General features: G+C 38.8%; 1 protein-coding gene across 8 annotated transcripts in view; it reads left to right on the forward strand.

Moving 5' to 3' along the window:
- ptprt (protein tyrosine phosphatase receptor type T) overlaps positions 1–17,705 on the forward strand; it is a 310,219-nt gene that overhangs the window by 125,987 nt on the left and 166,527 nt on the right. For all 8 annotated transcript variants that reach the window (XM_026167283.2, XM_080301696.1, XM_080301697.1 and 5 more), the window contains exons 9-10: positions 13,014–13,129; positions 14,109–14,289. In XM_026167283.2, coding sequence (XP_026023068.1) covers positions 13,014–13,129; positions 14,109–14,289 — 297 coding nt within the window. The remainder of the gene's footprint in view (positions 1–13,013; positions 13,130–14,108; positions 14,290–17,705) is intronic.

Raw genomic sequence — 17,705 nt, forward strand, 5'->3', positions numbered from 1 at the left:
GTGTATTAACTATTTGCTTTCAAGTTCAAGTCTGTGCAGTCCTGTGACTACAATGATCTGAGCAAATAAGGACTCCATTCTGGCCTTATGCGTAATACCTGCTTTGTACACTCATTAGTGTTTGTTTGGGACTGAAATGGTCACTGCACGCAATGGTCTACAAAACTCTCACATAGCGTGTGCTGTATTGGTACTTGCCAATAATGTAAATCAGGTCAGACTAAAATGTGTTTGAAATAATGACAACAAATTACAGCTCAATCGCAGTGGCAGCCCCGGAGGCTGAAAAATGAAGTGCCAGTAAATGCAGTTCCTCTAATGACCACTTGTTCTGCCTTCAAAAGCAAATGACTTCCCCACAGGCCACTGGATTTTTGTCATTCTTCTTGGAATTGTTACCTGTAAGCTTTAACGTTTGGATAGGGGCTGCCTTGATTGACAGATGTGCTAAAACCGGCTGCTGAAGACTTCATTTCTGCAAATTTGAGTCATTGAATTGGATCTCTCTACCATATTGCTTAAAATTTGGAGCACTACTTTTAGTGAAATGATATTACAAATGGCGTTGTTGTGTAGCAAAGGTCATCCAGCAGATTTTGCTTCAGTTCGCTGAGTGAAATTGTGTTCTTTTATTAGTCTGTTAGCAGTAAATGTGTGTTTGTGGCATTTCAGTTTAGGAGAACGTCTTGCTACTGAACAAATGCGAGAATTAGCAAATATCTTAACACCCCATCCTCTGGGCTAATCACGGTCACTTCTGGATCCACTCGCCAAAATACTAAAAAAGAATCTTCAGAATGCCGAGTCCAAAACACGTGAGTGATGTCACTAGAGCTGTTCATATAATGATATATATATCGTTTCATTTTACGCTATCGTTTGTTTCGTGGTGTCGCAAGATAAACTGTTTACGGCAATATTTTTTCATCGTTTTGATGGTCACTGTAGTGGCTATATTAATTTCTTAAAGTTCTCTCTTTCTCTTATATTTTATATAACCACACTACAGACAGACAAGCGACTGTTTTCATGCATTGTTGTTAGCAACAACAAACCATCGCGTGTCCGCTTGTTTATTTTCCACATAAACCTTTCACAATAAAGCTCAAGGTCCTGTTGAGACTTTTCAAAATAAACGGAATCACGTGAAAGAGCAGATTATTTACGAATGAGAAGCAAAAAAGAGCCGCCAGGTGCTAAAAAAAAAAACAACCTTAGACTCAAACGTTAGAACAGGCTTTTCCCCGCAGCACGCCGTGTAATAAATACTCACAAAGAAAACGGCGGCCGTTACAACTTATGTCTAAAAATGTATAGTTTCATGCATCGGTTAAAACACTCGACTCCAGGTACACGACGCCCAGCTAGAAACACTTCACGCAAGTTGAGCTGCCCGAGATTCACAGAATTTACAGAAAATGTTAAATTTTTGTGATTTATATCGTTATCAGGACGATACATGTCTTATATCGGGATATGAGATTTTGGTCATATCGCACAGCCCTAGATGTCACAGTTTATATGATACAGGTGGTGATCAGGGATCAAGATCTGCAATACCAGATGTGGCTAGCATGGCATGGGACTGTTTGTAATGTAGTTCACTGTATATCCTGACATGTAATTGAATATTTTTCTCGGTATCTACCCCCAGCCACACACACCTTACAGGTTTCCAGGGCTGTCACAAGCTGTCCTGACTATATATTGGATAACTTGGAAAGGGGTTTGGCTTTTACTCCAGCAGTCTAGACATCTTCCTGAGAAAGGTCATTCAGATACTCCTATCATTAGCTGTGTGTATTTTTGTCATTGTAAAATAGCACATGATAAACTTTTTAAATTATATCCCCCCTCACTTTACACTCAAACGTCCCACCTCTCTAGTCCTCCTTTAAAACACAGCTCTAAAAGCCTGCAGGGGATCTTTCTTTAGTGATCAAGGGAAAGAATTTTTTAAAATAATAATAAAAAGAAGATCCATCTTCAAAGGGAAGTTACAACACACGACCCACTGGAGGTATCACCACAGTATCTCAAACTCTCCTGAGGAGTTGAAGTAAAAGACATTTTCTTTTATAATTTAATCTGATATAATTGGCTGAGTGACATTATTGTAACGAGTAGCTGTATTCATGCTTTTATTATAGGCCCCCGAGGATTTCCCAGCCTTTCCTCCTCTTTTTCCAGCCAAAATCAAATTAAAAAAAAAAATGATGGGAGGAGCTGTTGAACGTATTCATCTTACATTCAACAGCTACCCCCATCTCTCTGCTTCCATCTTTCTCTCTCCTTCCAGGTCACAGCCTATATCTCTCTGCTTGTCACTCTGTCATTCTCAGCCAATTACTTGCTGGCTTCAGGTGCTTAACCTCAGGCCTCACTATCAACTGGCTCATTATGTCGCTGCTTTAAATCTCTTTCTCGTCCCCTCTAGCTCATTCTGTCTTTTCCTCTGTATCACTTTCTTTGTTTTGGGTCTTTCCTTTTTCAGTCCCTTTATTTTTTGACTTCGCATTTCTCTCATTTAACTCGACTTATTTCATTTTGTTTATTTAGTGTCTTCCTATTAAATTTTCAGTTTTTTTCTTGCTCTTTCCATCTGTTCACAGTCTCTTTTTTTGGTCTCTTTCTCAGTCTCAGCACCCCTCCTTCTTATTCCTCTCTTTCTCCCTCCGCTCTCTGGCCCCCTCATTCTGCAAATTGCTACAACTCAATTGTCCCTTTCCTGGCTGTAGGCAGCAATGGTATTAATAAAGCGGGATTCGAAATAGATTTTCTTTCTGCTCCATTTTGAATTACATTACTGCGTAGTGTTGGCTCCGAGCATTCTTCTTCTTGTGGCTTTTGATATCATAATAATATACATTCATCCTGTATCTGTCCCGCTGAAGGATTACAATGCTTACAGTGAAAGATGCCGCAGTAGTGCTCATTCCACGGCTACCGTATCATATGATGCTTTTTGACTTCAAGAACATTTTGTTCTCATTTGTTCTCATCTTAAACCTCTTTATATTTGCTAAGAAAATGGGAGTGATTTATTGGAACATCTGTAAACATAAATGGAAATACAATATATAAGGCAAAAGCAGGTTTTGTCCAATTTGAGCACCTTTATTTTTCAACACAGCCTGAACTCTAGACATCCTTTATTGCAACTTGTTCTTCAGGAATAGTTCACCAGGCATCTTAAAACCCTTCTTTGAATGCTGGCTGCCTTTTGTTCCATTCTCTTTTAAGATGATTCCACACTGCTTCAATAATGTTGATGTCTGGACTCTGGGGAGACCAGTCCATGACTGGTTCCCCTTGCGTGTTCTTTTACTGTATTGGCTGTGTGTTCTGACAGTTCATGATTAGGATTCATTCATTCTATAAGACTTGGCGCCACTGATTTAAATGACTTTCGGGACACTTCTTCTTTTGTCCTCCACTTTTCCAGTTTCAGATTTTTTTAAGGACACACATCACACCAAGACCTCGAGTAAGTCTTGATCCGTAGCAGCAATATGTGTAGAAATGAGTGGTGGCTCAAGACTTTTTGAACAGTTGAGGTCACATTTGTTGTACATTTAAAGGTTAAAGACTTTAAAGACTTGAAAAAAGTCTTTCTTTGCTCAGCGGAGAATGGGATAAAATGGGGGATTGCACTGGTTCCTTGGTAGAAGTGTGCAACAATCCTGTATCAGTCATTTATGATTGTTTGCTAATTTTTCAGAAGTAGTAGGAAGCACAGAAAAGAGGACTTGGCAGCAACGAGGAGAACACAAACAGTTATTGATTTTCAGCATAAAACTGAAATGATGTTATCTTAAACTTAACTTTAACCTCTTATGTAACCATTTGCACCCGAATCCATCTTTAAAATTAATTGCGCTATTGAGTTATTTTTGACTTGTAATAGTTGCAGATGACTTTTGAGACATGAAAAGTTTCTTTATATCTTTTAAAAAGAAAATCTTTGTGAATTCGCTGTACTGCAAGTTTAATTCAGATATTATGAGTTATGGTTTAAATTTCAGTAGTTGGTTTCATGCAGGGAGGCGTAATTAAAATCCACTAAAAGGCATCTGCTACTAGTGAATTTAATCCAATTTATCAAAGACAAAGAGCTACAGGGTGTCATGTTGTCTGCTGCTGCTATTGTGTGTGCTCGGGTTGAGTTGGATCTGTCTTTATATATGTTTGAGTTTCCCCAGCATCTAAATTGTACATTAATTGTACCTGTGTAGAGTAATTTCCTTCACTGATTAGAGGGTCTGCTTAAGACAGTGCATGTGTCAGATGTCAGATGTTTTTTGAGCACCAGACTGAGTTTAAGATCATCAGATTACAGAAATTTTGGCAGGTCCATGTAAAAGAGCAGTTTATGGCTTAAGACATAATGGTTAAACTTAAAATTTAAGGGTTCAAAGGTATGTGGGATTAAATGCCCTCAGATGGTCATACAAATGTGTGTGTGTGTGTGTGTGTGTGTGTGTGTGTGTGTGTGTGTGTGTGTGTGTGTGTGTGTGTGTGTGTGTGTGTGTGTGTGTTGAGGCAATGAGCCAGTTTAATGTCATTCCTAAAGCTGGCATGATTAAGAGGTCGATAATTTTATGATGTGCTATTGAGGTACTTCACTGCTGAAATATTGCATACTTCATTTTTGCTTTTTATTAATGAGGTGAATCAAAGTATGTCCTTAAGTGCTTGGGTAAAGATGTTTCTGTGTGTGTGTGTGTGTGTGTGTGTGTGTGTGTGTGTGTGTCCGTATGAGTGGCCATATATGCTATTTATATGAATAGGTACTTTATTTTTGACAGCTCAGTAAACACTTCACACAAATGCACACAAAAAGAGGTGGGCTTTTGCTATATACTATAAAATGTACTATAATAAACAGCATTATTTTCATACACATGATTACACAGTACATACCGACACACACACGCACATGTTAGATTTGAGGAGGGTGAAAGCCTCCATGTTTTCTTCTGATCTTGTTTGTTTGCCTTAAGGGGTCATAGTAAAGCTTGGCTCTCTCACTGTGTGTGTGTGTGTGTGTGTGTGTGTGTGTGTGTGTGTGTGTGTGTGTGTGTGTGTGTGTGTGTGTGTGTACGTAGAGGTTAGGTTCTTATTTCATTGGTGTGAGGATGCAGATTAAAGGTGCAGCCTCTGCAACATATCCCTGGTCACAAATAATGCTGAAGCTATAAGAGCCTCAGGGGTGCTCCACTGTGTGCGTGTGCATGTGTGTGAGTGTGTGCATGCACATGTGAGTTTGTAGTGGTTTGAGGTGTTTAGAATCAGCTGTATTAATTGATTTTCTAGCCTTTGGCTAGTGTGCTCAACATGATATGTCATTTTGCTTCACCCACACTTTGACTGCACATAGAACACATGCATGTGAAGCATGGCACAGAAAAGTGTCCCTTCCATGCTTTTCTCAGTGGGAAGCTCTCTATGATTTTACTTTCACACTGACTCTTCTTTCACTCTCATTTGTCATTTTTTAACCTTTTAGGTGTGAATATAGAAGAGGATCAAAAACACAAAATGAAGTAAAAATTCAAACCGCATCGAAGGCATAAGAGGCCATAGAGAGAGTCAGAGACATACAGGTCCTTTCTAACAGCACATATACAAATACCAGCAGAAATCTTTAGGTCGTTCCAGCAAAGCCAATTAGTAAAAGCTTTTCTTTATGAAATATACAAAATTAATTGCAGTACCCATTTCAACTACAGTATAGCATCTTCTAGCATGACACAGTTGCTGTTTACTGGCTGTTTGTACTTTTAAGGAAATGTGTGTAGCCCATATGTGATGAAAATAAAAGATGTGTATGGTTTTCTTAGTCTGCACTGCCCCATCTTCATTTCTTCGGATGCCTGATTTTTGACTTTGGGGAACAAATTAATGTAGGAAGACTGATTAGAAGAAAGTACAGTAGAGCTGCAACAAGAACATGTTCCTTTAGAAGCTCAGAATTATACACTTTTTTGTAGTGAGCTGTGCTAAACTTCAAGCAGTCCTCCTCAACTCACTATCCAGAGACTTTGTACTGGAGGAATGTATACTTGCCAGTTTTTTCAATGCCAATATTGATATGTTAAATTACAATTGTTACACCTTATCACATAAAAGTTACTATAATCATAGAAGTTGGCATGGACAAGAACGTAAGTGTCTAACTAAATGTATTTAATAGAGGTACACAAACTTCAGATATAGAAGGAACTATATTTATTTGAATCAGGCATATGATTATACCTGAATGGTATGCCAAGTTTAAGTTTAAGATCAGCTGAAGTACCTGTTTAGCATTTCACTAGTCCTCACCCTACCTATAACTTGACTAAAGTTTGTTCTGCACCGTGATCTTTCCCTAACCTTTGTCATAGGGGATGCATAGTTTTGCATTTTTCATTACACATATTTCCCTTGGACCTTGAAGACAGCAGATTTCTGAATAAGAATTTTTATAACCAAGTGCAAAAGTGGTCGAACAAACAGGGAAGTGACTATAAAAAATATACAGAACGAAAAGCAGAAGTGGCAAATGGAAGAAAATCTTGGAGAAAAGATGAAAAAAGTTATTATTGATCGATTATAGATTCTATGCAGAAAAAAATAACTGGTCGAGGTACAACTAGGAGTAAACAGTTAATTAAAGGAAAATCCTCAAAAGGTGGAAAAGGAATGATACAAAAACAAAAGGAAAAGGAGAACAAGAGAGGAGGACAGGAAGCATGGGGGGCAGTAAGATTGATTTCCATTCCTTCTCTTCTTTTTCTCTCCTCTTCTCCCTGGAACGGCTCCCTAAAGTCTTTGGATTAATGGCTCTATTTCTGCTGCTCATTCATCAGATTCAGAAAGGCACTCCAAAACACAATGCCTCACTAGGCTCTTGCCTGAACTAGATATCTACCTGCCAAAACATCCAATGGGCCCTTAAGTACTTTCAAAGACAGGCAAAACAACTTTATCTCTACCTCCAGTTAAGTCAGCTGGGCATTAGCATTATCCATTGGCTTGCGTGCTTGTTAGTCCTTCTTGTGTAGATGATCACAGACAGTTCAGGCTGGGGTTGTAGAAAAGTCAAAGAAAAGTAAAAGTGCTAAACAGCTTGAGTTTGGTGATCCTGCATTTAACCTCTGGCATTATTGTAGGCTAGAACTGTCATGGGGACAAGCTTCTATTTGCATTTCACATATTCCAAGTTTCCACACTATCCAGTTTCCAGCACAGCTAAAAGAAATGAATTACAGCTGAATTGTCTCATTTTTGGACAGTCAACAACACCTTGAAATATAGTTTACTCAATATCAGCATCAGAGGACTTTTTGATAGTTGTTGTATTCAATGTATTTAAACTCTTCATTATGCAAGTCATATAGTAGATGTGTTATGATATGGGAGTCAAATTTTCTTTATAAAGTAGATGTATTTTTTTGTAGTGCTAAGCTACAAGAAAAATGCTAAAGGTAGCTTCTGTAGTCCTTTTAATATTAAGAACTACTTCTCTGGTCCACCATAGGGAAAGAGGCTCCATGTCTGGCTGCAACATGGCCCACTGTTTGGCCTTGTCACATTGTGTGCCAGCTGTGCCATCTACAATGCCCTTCCACAGTGTGTGATGGCTAACATGCCAACCCTTGACCAGCCCTGATTAATGAGGGTGGAAACATTGCCCAGTACAGGGTTTGTCTCCCTGTGGAGTGATACAATTGTTCTTCTTGCGTGTAACTGACCTCTATTTTTATCCCATATGTCAATTTGTGCTTTATTTTCCTCTTTCAGCGGTTACTGTACACATCTTTTTTTTTTGTCTTTATTTTTTTATTTATACTTTGGATTCTTAGTGATTCTTTTCATCCTGCATCACTATCATCCTTTGACACAGAGGTGATTTCAGAAACATCGACAAGAGATGCAAAGCCGATGTTAAAGAGAAGAATATATAAGTAGTGTGATTGTAAAGAAAGAGTGGAGAAGAGGGCAGAAGGAGAGAATAAATCAGATGGATGATGTGGCAAATCTGGCATTTGTCATGACCAAGGGCAGCCTGGGAGACACCATCATCAACTTAACGATGTAAACAAAGTAATAATTCAAATAAGCTCTCCTACTTGTTTCCTCCCAGTCTTCCCTGCATTCCTTCTCCACAACTTTACAGCACACGTCTTTACTTTGGTTTATAAAGAGAAGAAATAGAGCTGGATGATAATCTAAAGTAAAATTTGAGCATAATCACTGTATACAGCAGTAAAGAAAAACAAAATATATAATAAATATATAATACAATGTAAGATTTCATAAAGCAGTGAAGTGGTCACTGGTGGAATCTTTGATCTAATTTTCTGTTTCCATTCTATTACAATCTAATTCTCTCTCTTTTATAAATAGAAGTTAAGAATCTGTTTATCCGGGTCCAACTAGGAATGAGACGGATAATCTGAAAGATTAGTTCAGATCATACCAAACTGAAAGACTGCTGGATTAAGTGGTCAGGGCTGGTAGTTGGTGAGGGGGGATTTGTGGAGCTGTTTTTGGTTTGTTTTTTTAGCTGTTTCTGTGCTGTATTCTTGGTGCATTTAGAAACAATAGGCGTTGCAGTAAGGGAAGCTTTGATGTATTGCTTTTCTTGGGGAAACCTGATTACTTAATTCTCTCTGAATGAGTGAGTGATTATGCCTTTGAAATTGAGGAATTACATTGTGCGTTTCCTGTAGGTACGCTACTTGATCTGCTTAAGCACGCATATTTAAAGGTTAGTTCAAATGTGTTCTCTATAGAAAAGTTTAAATCTAAAACAGCATCTTTCTTTGTTTTGTCTCCAACTGGAGGCTACTTTTCAGAAAAGATTTTACTACCTAATCATTTCGAGGAAATTTTGTCTGTTGTTACTGTTTACATTGTTGCAGTCGTATATGGTTATATGGCATAGAGAACAATTCAGCAGTGGAAATGAATATTTAAATTACACTGCATGAGAAGAAAATTTTGAAAAAAATAAAAGTAAAGTAATGGGCACCTGTGATTTATAAACGGCACCCACAGCAGCATTTCAGTAACTAAAAACAGTGATGTCTTTGACAGAGCACCAGTTTGATATTGTGTAGTTACTTGATATTGAATGAAAAGTAGAAAGAGAGGAGAAAATTACAGACTGTTTTAGGCATTCTCGGTCTGAATGGATCATAAGACTGTTGTTTGAAAACAGCAAGTCATACAATTAAGTCCTTTGTTTCTTTCCATCATCTGAAACCACTCGTGTAATTCAGTAAGTTCTGGTTTCCCGGCACCCACATCTCCACTGATCTCACCTGAACCCCCAACACCAACGCCCTGGTAAAGCAGGCCCAACAGCGGCTGCACTTCCTCTGTGTCCTGGGGAAGAATATCCTGGACCTCTGATCGGGCCTCCGGTCAATCAGGTCCAACACCTCCAGGATCATAAACAGGTTCTTCCCCTGGGGCATTCACACTGTTAACAAACACTATCAACCCACACCCCTGCCCACCCCACCCCACCTATCTGAGCCATTGTCTGAGTTACCCCAATCACTCAGGCCACTCAGTCTTTCCCACTCAAGTCTTTGCACTGCTTCCAAGCAGTTTTCAGCTATTCTATAATGTGTGCCTTTCCCTTATTTTTGTATATATTTCTCCTGTTTTCCATTTATTCCTGCCGTCTACTATTTGTATTTTATTCTGACACAGTTGGTGAGGAGCACCTACAATTTAATTGTACATCTACAATGACAATAAAGGGCTATTATATTCTATGGCGCAAAAAACTGCTTGTTTGGGGCAATCTCATTAAAATGTGAGGGACAAGAAGACATTTAATTATCTAATATTGGCTAGCTGCGTGGAAACAGGGCAGTATTACCTTTGTTGGAAAAATATCTTAAGCATGAATCAGATCAAAACTTAATTTCAGGGCAAGTAAACATACCTTCATTTTAAAAGGCAGATCATTCGACCAGTGATGTGGTCACTGCACTGTGGAGCAGACTTAGGAAAAGTGTGTTTGCAGTCCTGTATGCTTCTAGCAGATGTCAGCAACCTGAGTGGCTGTTTGAATGAACAACTATCCAGGATTTTGATCAACCTGTTCCGCAAACAAAAGCTAATTATGTAGTATATTTGTCACTTAAATGTGTTCTATTTTAAATTTAGGCTTATTTGACCATAGAATGAGAAACTTCACGTAATGATAGAGATGAAGCCCAAGGATTAATTATACTTTTTGCATCTGCGACTCTGCCAGGTCCAAGTAAATATATGTAAATTCGTCATCACAGTCAGTATGGACATTTGTGTGTCTGACAATTTTTTGTGACTGTGCATACTTGTTTGTGGAGACTTTACATTATAAACCATGCACGCACCCCAGGTGATGGACATCAAAGAAGTAGAACAGGAAGGACTACTCGGCCATCACGCCTCCAGCTGTCCATGTCTGTAACAGACTATAATAAAAGCTTTAATCTTCCCACAGGGGTTGAGCGATTTACTCCATAGCTCATGATCATATTGGCGCCCTGTGGCATTGATGATAATGCACAATATCTGGCCGAAACACAAAAAAACAAAAACAAATATAGCACACAATAGCATGTGGGTGAGAGAGCAACACAGGTGGACAGATCAGCTGAACAATTAAAATACTTTTAAGTCATTACATTTACACAGCTCTGCACATAGCTTGGCTACTTCTGTTTTTATCTGTGTTCAAACTGGCTCACCTGTGTCTATTCTGCTCCCCACCATGCCCTCTCCATACATACAGAGTTCTTCACAGATCAGTTTGGGGGGAAAAAGGATGGAGATGGGATAAACATGTGTGTTTCTAAGTGGACAGTCATTGTGCTTTAGTTTAAAAATCATTCTCAGACAGCTTGTGACATGAAGCCATGAGGAGGCAGATTCAACTTATCATCAACCTCATAATAAAGATAATATTGATTTAATGCAGTGGAAAATAGGGAAATAAGGTGAGCATCACTGTTCACTTTTGATCTGACTTTGTCATCACACTACATTTCAAAACACATTTGAAGAAAATTCACATGAAATTTTGCCAAATGTCCTGCTGCTGACAAATAGACAAGTGATTATCACCTGTTGGGTAAAAAGCAAGTTATCTTTAAGTGGGCGGCCCTTGTATCCCAAATGCTGCACGTTGACCTGCAAATTTTTTTTTCTTCAATAAAATACAAATACAGCACGAGTAGCCCATCAGCCCATCTGCATTAGTCTCAGTCAGATGTAGCAAAGTCCCATTTTCTGCAGACAGTATGTGGGCTGTGTGAAAGCATATTGCCTGCTGTGCTGACCTGAAGATTGGGCTATAAGTTGGTTATATTACTTCCCCCTGCTGCTTTCTTGGCTGCCAAATGTCAGTCTGCCACAGTTTTATCCAGGAATAGTAGATTACTTCATAGGCTTTGGTCTTTTAAGTAGAAACAGAGACTCTTTAAACCATAAAGCATCCCAGGGAGCCTAAAGTCTCACCCAAAGTCACAAAAACAACAGTAATAAAACGTCATCAACAAGAAGTCCTGTAACATATGTTTCATGTCTAAGATGGTCTCTAAGATGGCTTATCCATGCTGCTGTGGTCTAATCTTGTCCCATTATACTAAGAAGCTTGTTTGAACAATCTTCTAATGCGCTCAGATGCATTCATGCAGTCGTTTGGTATCAGACCAAAGGTTATTACCTTAGCCTTCACTTTGATAGGCTTTTCTAAATTAAACAAGTAAGCAGAGTTTTAATAAGATGTTTTGTGGAAAAACCTGAAAAGTCAAAAAAAATATTTTTTTCTTCTTTTTTAAGTCTGACTCAATTACACTTAAGTATCCATTCTAATTTTCAAAAAGTAAAATGTTTTGACCTTACATCTTTAAAGTCTGAGGGTAAAATCCTTGGTTATAATAGTTAAGGATATTCAAATTCCAAAAATTCATTAGCTGTGTTTCTTTCTTCTGACAAGTATCTGAAATAATCAATTTGATTATTCATTATTTCTCCAATATGTGTATTTTTAGAGATAACCTCACCTAGAATAATGGTTTTCATTTTGATTGGAGAAATATGCTTAATAGCTTCACTAATTATACAGTGACCTGTTTTGGATGCCATCGTTAGCTGATAGAAACTAATTAGGCAGAAAGAAAGATTGGTTTGAACAAGCTTGTTAGTGTGCAGTCAGTTGTGAAAGACAAACCTGGGGATGAGAGCCCAACATATGGCTAGAACAAAACTGTGAGGGGATATGTTGTTGTGTGTAGCTGTTTTGCTGCATGGGTGTAGGTGGGCCAATTTGAGCTTGTTGCTTGTTGTTCGTGTAAGCTTGTGATTTTACACGTGTTTGTTTGAATATTTCTTTCACATTTTACAGGTTTGCCACGTTGTGCTTATGGAAGGTCTACAAGTAATTAATGCAAAAGTAATCAATTAAATGCCCTTTATAGTGACACTCTGGATGTGTGTGTGAGTGAGAGAGAGCGAGAGACTGAGTATCACATATGGCAAAGGAAGTAATGCAACTCCTAATGTCTGCAGATTAAGACTTGTGTCATTATACCCTGAATCTGAACTTTGTAATGTCGTAGCACTGCCTAGTGGTGAGGCAGAATGTCTGTTATTTAACAGATGAGAGGTGAGGACCTGTGAACCTTTTAAAAGCCTTTTATGGCCTGTCATAATTTCCTTGCCATTATTGTCAGTGAATAAATTGACTAACTGAATCTGGTAAATGCCAGAGCTTGCAAGCTTGATTTAAAAAAAAATACTTGGTTGAAATCAGCAGCATTGAGTTGACCTGCAAACTGTAGTTTAGAAGCCAACAAAATCTTCCAGGGAGTGTATTTTACCCCCTTTTTAAGTCAAATAGATGGAACTGTAGTACTATGGAATTAGTACCCATACACTCTTTCCTTGCTTGAGGCTGCTGTTCCTCCAGCTCACTCTAAGAACAAGCTATTGTTTCTGTCCATCTCTGTTTCATTCAGATCCAGTTCACGGTCCTCAAAATGTCAATGTGGTGGATGTCAGAGCCCGCCAGCTGACAGTACAATGGGAGACTTTTGGGTATGCTGTGACACGCTGCCACAGCTACAATCTGACGGTAAGCACAACCATTATTTATTCTCCACCTTTAGGGTATTATGTGGAATTAATAAGGACCGGGAGCAGAGTTTATGGAAAAAAAATCAACTGCCAGTTAACTTTATTATTTTTCATATCTTTCTGTTTTTTATGATAGTTTGATGATAGATGGGAAATGTGGGAACGAGAGCAGGGGAATGCATGTTGTAACTGGCCGAAAGCTGACCTGAGGACTTGTCACAGTTTTTGTCCATGCTTTGGATAGAACATTCTTTCAAGAGATATGACCTTATCTAATGTTTTGATGATTGCGGTGGAAAGTGGTGTCAAACACAGGACGTCCCAGAGGCGATTCGCACATTACTCACGGAATCACTCAGTAGCTCCTTTTCCCCTATGGATAGCCGTCCTGATAGAGACCACATAGAAATAAATGTTTTACCATTGAAACATTTACATTGACATTGATTTACATTGACCCTTCCCCTAGTAGACTCAAACTGTGAGTCTCCAGATCCTCTTATTGTATGCTACAAAGATCAGACCCCTGAGTCTAAGGAGCTTGGGAAGAAAAGCGTCTGGACTTCTTGAAGTTGCTTGAAGATGTTTCACCTCTCATCCGAGAAGCTTCCTCAGTTCTAGGGTCAAATGGTGGAGAGTCCCAGATTTAAGCCCTGTGAAGGTACCTCCTAATGGAGCCCCTAATGATCCTCTACCTAATCACATGAGCCAAGGTGTGAAAACGGGTGTAGGTCACAATCAGCCAAGGTTTCGGGTGAGCTTAACATTTGCTAATGTGAACACGATGACTACGATGACCTGGATGACCTGGATGACTGAGAACCTTCACAGACATCAGACTCCTGACTTTTTTTTACTATATTGTTATCATTTTATTAATATTTCCCAAGCATATTACATGAGGGCAGCTCTGGATTTGTCACTATTATTGTTAACCAAAAAGCAAAATCTCCCATGTTTCTTCTTGTGCTTTCCAGGTGCAGTACCAGTACGTGTTCAACCAGCAGGAGTTTGTAGCTGAAGAATTAATCCAAACATCATCACATTACACTTTGAGGGGACTGAGGCCATTTGTGACCGTTAGGCTGCGGCTTGTCCTGGCCAACCCTGAGGGCAGCAAGGAGAGTGAAGAGATAGTCAAACAGACGGAGGAGGATGGTGAGTGAAAGCCCCGATTGGAAAAATGTATAAGCATGTTTATTAGCATACTTTATAATGTAATATTGAGCCAACATATTACCAGACAGCAGGGCTGGACGGGGACAAGAAATGGGCACTGGCATTTAACCAGGTTGGTACAGTTGTTGTTGGGTTATTTCTTAGTTGCACTGCAGCATGTGACATTAATTAAAAGCAGCATGAATAAAAGTTAGAAATTAGCAACGGCTCATGGTCATAGCCATTCATTTTACCTGAATGGTGCTAGCAGCAGCAACCTCCTGTGTCTGTGAGGCCTGCTTACTACTTGTTGTTGGTACTACTGTTCATGGTGCAATTTGACACATTTTGCTGCATTCATTGTAGTTTCTTTTTATTGTTTTCTCTCAGCTTTCCAGCTCCACCTTCTCGCCCCTTCTTCCTGACAAAATGTTTTCTACATGGTGCATGAGTGCACAGCAAATGTAGGGGAGTGGCCTGTCGCATTAAGAGATGGGACAATCCAGTGTCAGTAATGAAAATGAACGAATGGGCTGCTGTCAGTTCTTGTACAGCCAGTACGAAGCCTATTGGTCCAAAAGTGCGTTAGCCTGCCGGGAAAGTGTTCGGTGTGCTAGATTACCAGTCCAGGCCTGAAGTCAGCTATTCCTGGGACAAATCCTCTGACTTTGTCCTGGGAGAAATAAGCATGATTTTATTTCAAGGAAAATTTGAACCTTAAGTTAGATAAATGGTTGACAATAGGTCTGTTAATAGGACAGCCTATTAACAGGAAGAGACCAGGTGCATTCTGTAAAGACAAATAAAACATGATCCCAGATTGTTTGTTTCCCAGGTTATAAATCGCAAATGTAAAACAGTTGTTTCAAACAAAAGTTATTAATGTGGCTGCTTATAATAAGACTCACAAACGTCACACAGAATTTTTATATCAGCAATAATCAGAAAGTAAAGTAATCCATGAGACTGCATTAAGGAAACAGAACAACAATTACAAATAAAGTAAAAATACACTCACACAGGTTTGATCTTTGCCATGTTCAAATTACACAATAAACATGGATGTCTTAGCAGTAGACTTTTGAACAGGATTTTTTTTTATAGTACATACTTTGGAGCCTAAAAGCATCCATTATTTGGTAGGAGTTATTTCTAAACAACCACATTTTAAACTTGTTCCTTCCTTTTCTTTCTAGAGGGCTCCATGTTCTACTAATTCAGAACATAGTGTATACCCTCGCCATAGCTAGTAATAATTCATTGATGCTTCACATTTCTCTCAACAACATGCCTGCGATAAAGTGGAATAGCATTAGAGCAGTGCCTGATAAGCAGGATAAAAACATTGTTCTAATGATCCCAAATCTCTTATCTCTTTCCCGCCCTCCTCAGGGCTCACTGTTCTTCTCCTGATCTCATAACTAATATTCTCTGAATTTAGCTTCTGGGGAACATCACATCTCAGTCTGAAATTCCTACCTTTGCTAGACGAGCACACGGATAATATAAGTTGCCTGAACCCTTAAAATAAAAAAAACTAACATGACTGGGGAGTACCAATGGCTTCGAGGGGGTAGGGGAAAAAGGCTTAATTGTTTTGTTCTTAATTGTTTTTTATTTAACCATCGTTAATCTCCTGGTTGTAATTCAGTAATTAGGGAACAGAACAGCAATTGTTCACATGGAGGCTAATTACTGTTTGTATGGTAATAGCTTTATAGAGCTGGGGCTCCTGTGAGTGAAGCTTTTGCTCTCTCACATGCACATGCATAAACATATATGGTTTTCCATTTTTTTATTGTGCTCATACTATAAAATGGAAATAAACTTGAGCCTGTGTTTGGGGATTTGCAATTAAGACATGAAATTACTTTTCGCTTACTCACAAGGACCATGCTCTCCTAGTTTGTGAAAGTAATCTCAGGATAAGAGCAATTTTAATAATGCCCTCTTTAATTGTTTTACCTTTCAGATTATAGCATATTAACATGCACATACACACAGTCTATCAAATCATATTAAGTCATGAATGTTTTAGCTTTAGCTCACTGTGAGGAGACCACCACTATTAGGCTGACACACCTATTAGTGTAGAAAAAGAAAAACAGTTTCTTACTGTCGTGCTGCTAAGAAGATAAAGGTTTTTCATGTTTACTCTCTTTGATTATATTTGGCTTGAATACTGATTTTCTCATAAACTGGCTGGACTACCATTTATAAGCACTTTGCAAAATGTGCCTTTCTAACCTAAAGTTGTCTACAAATTATAATAACAATTACAGAAGAAGCAACAACAAGACTGCTGAGGCAACTTGTGAAACTTTCTTTAAAAATAGCTAATATGACATTGCTACCTTTCAAAGAGAGTTACGATCCAGTATTGTATATGCTATTTGATAAGCATTGCTTATCAAAGCCATTGCTCCTTGATAAAAGGATCGGCAGAAAGAGGTTCTGTACAATGACCGGAGTAATGAAGTAATACTAATGTTTTCCATCATCTCACTTAACAAGAATGATGCCTATAACTACAGCCACTGTACACAAGATGTAAATCACTTCTTAAAATTCTCTATATAGATAAAACTATTAAAAGCTACATAAGACTAAAGCAGATAAAAATTAGGACCTTGCCTTTCACTGTCAAACAGAGGCAGGTTCCCACTACATCACATCATGCCAGGGCAGTAACTTAATCACTACTATGTTTGTGTTCCTCAAGCTCGGTTCCTAAAGTGCCTGTTGTTTTTGACCACCTCACATCGGGACTTCTAATCCATATTCAGTCCTGTTGGCTGTGGCCTCTATCAATCTGGTGTTTAGGGAGCGTTCACGTGTTTCCATGATCAGAGTTTCTGTGTCATTTTGCTTTTGCTTTTCTAGTTCCTGGTTAGTTTTCTTAATGTCCGTTACTTTCTTAGGTACTTGTAACTGTCCTGCATGTCCACTAACCTGCCCTCCGGAAACCTAATGACCTACAGATGAAGGACTCAACTGGCTGAGTTGTAGCTTGTCTTGTAGTCAATTCAGGTGGTCCTCAGATTGACTCCCTGGTCTTAAGAGAGGTATATTACTGTATCAACTAGTAGCTGGTACTTTGACCCTCTGGTGCTGTTTCCAGTTTCTTTCTTAGCTGTGCTTGCCTACTGGTTACTGTGATGCCCAGGAGAAAAAAAAACATGTTGTAAAGAGGGAAGAATTCTGTTGACCCTTGCCTTTCTGGTATATCTCTTTGGCCTGGTGGCCAGAGACGTGATCCTTTGTTTGGCACTCTCTATAGCATCACTTATGGAAATCTTGTTGTTCTTGTTAAGTGGATCTGTGAGTCTGCATGGGTCCCCCTTGGGTCCCAGTGACATAATGCTGTCATAATGCTCTTCGGCTCCTCTCTTAATGTTCTAATGTCTTTGCAGGAT

The sequence above is a fragment of the Astatotilapia calliptera genome, chromosome 5 (genome assembly GCF_964374335.1).
Source record: "Astatotilapia calliptera chromosome 5, fAstCal68.1, whole genome shotgun sequence".
Lineage (NCBI taxonomy): Eukaryota > Metazoa > Chordata > Actinopteri > Cichliformes > Cichlidae > Astatotilapia > Astatotilapia calliptera.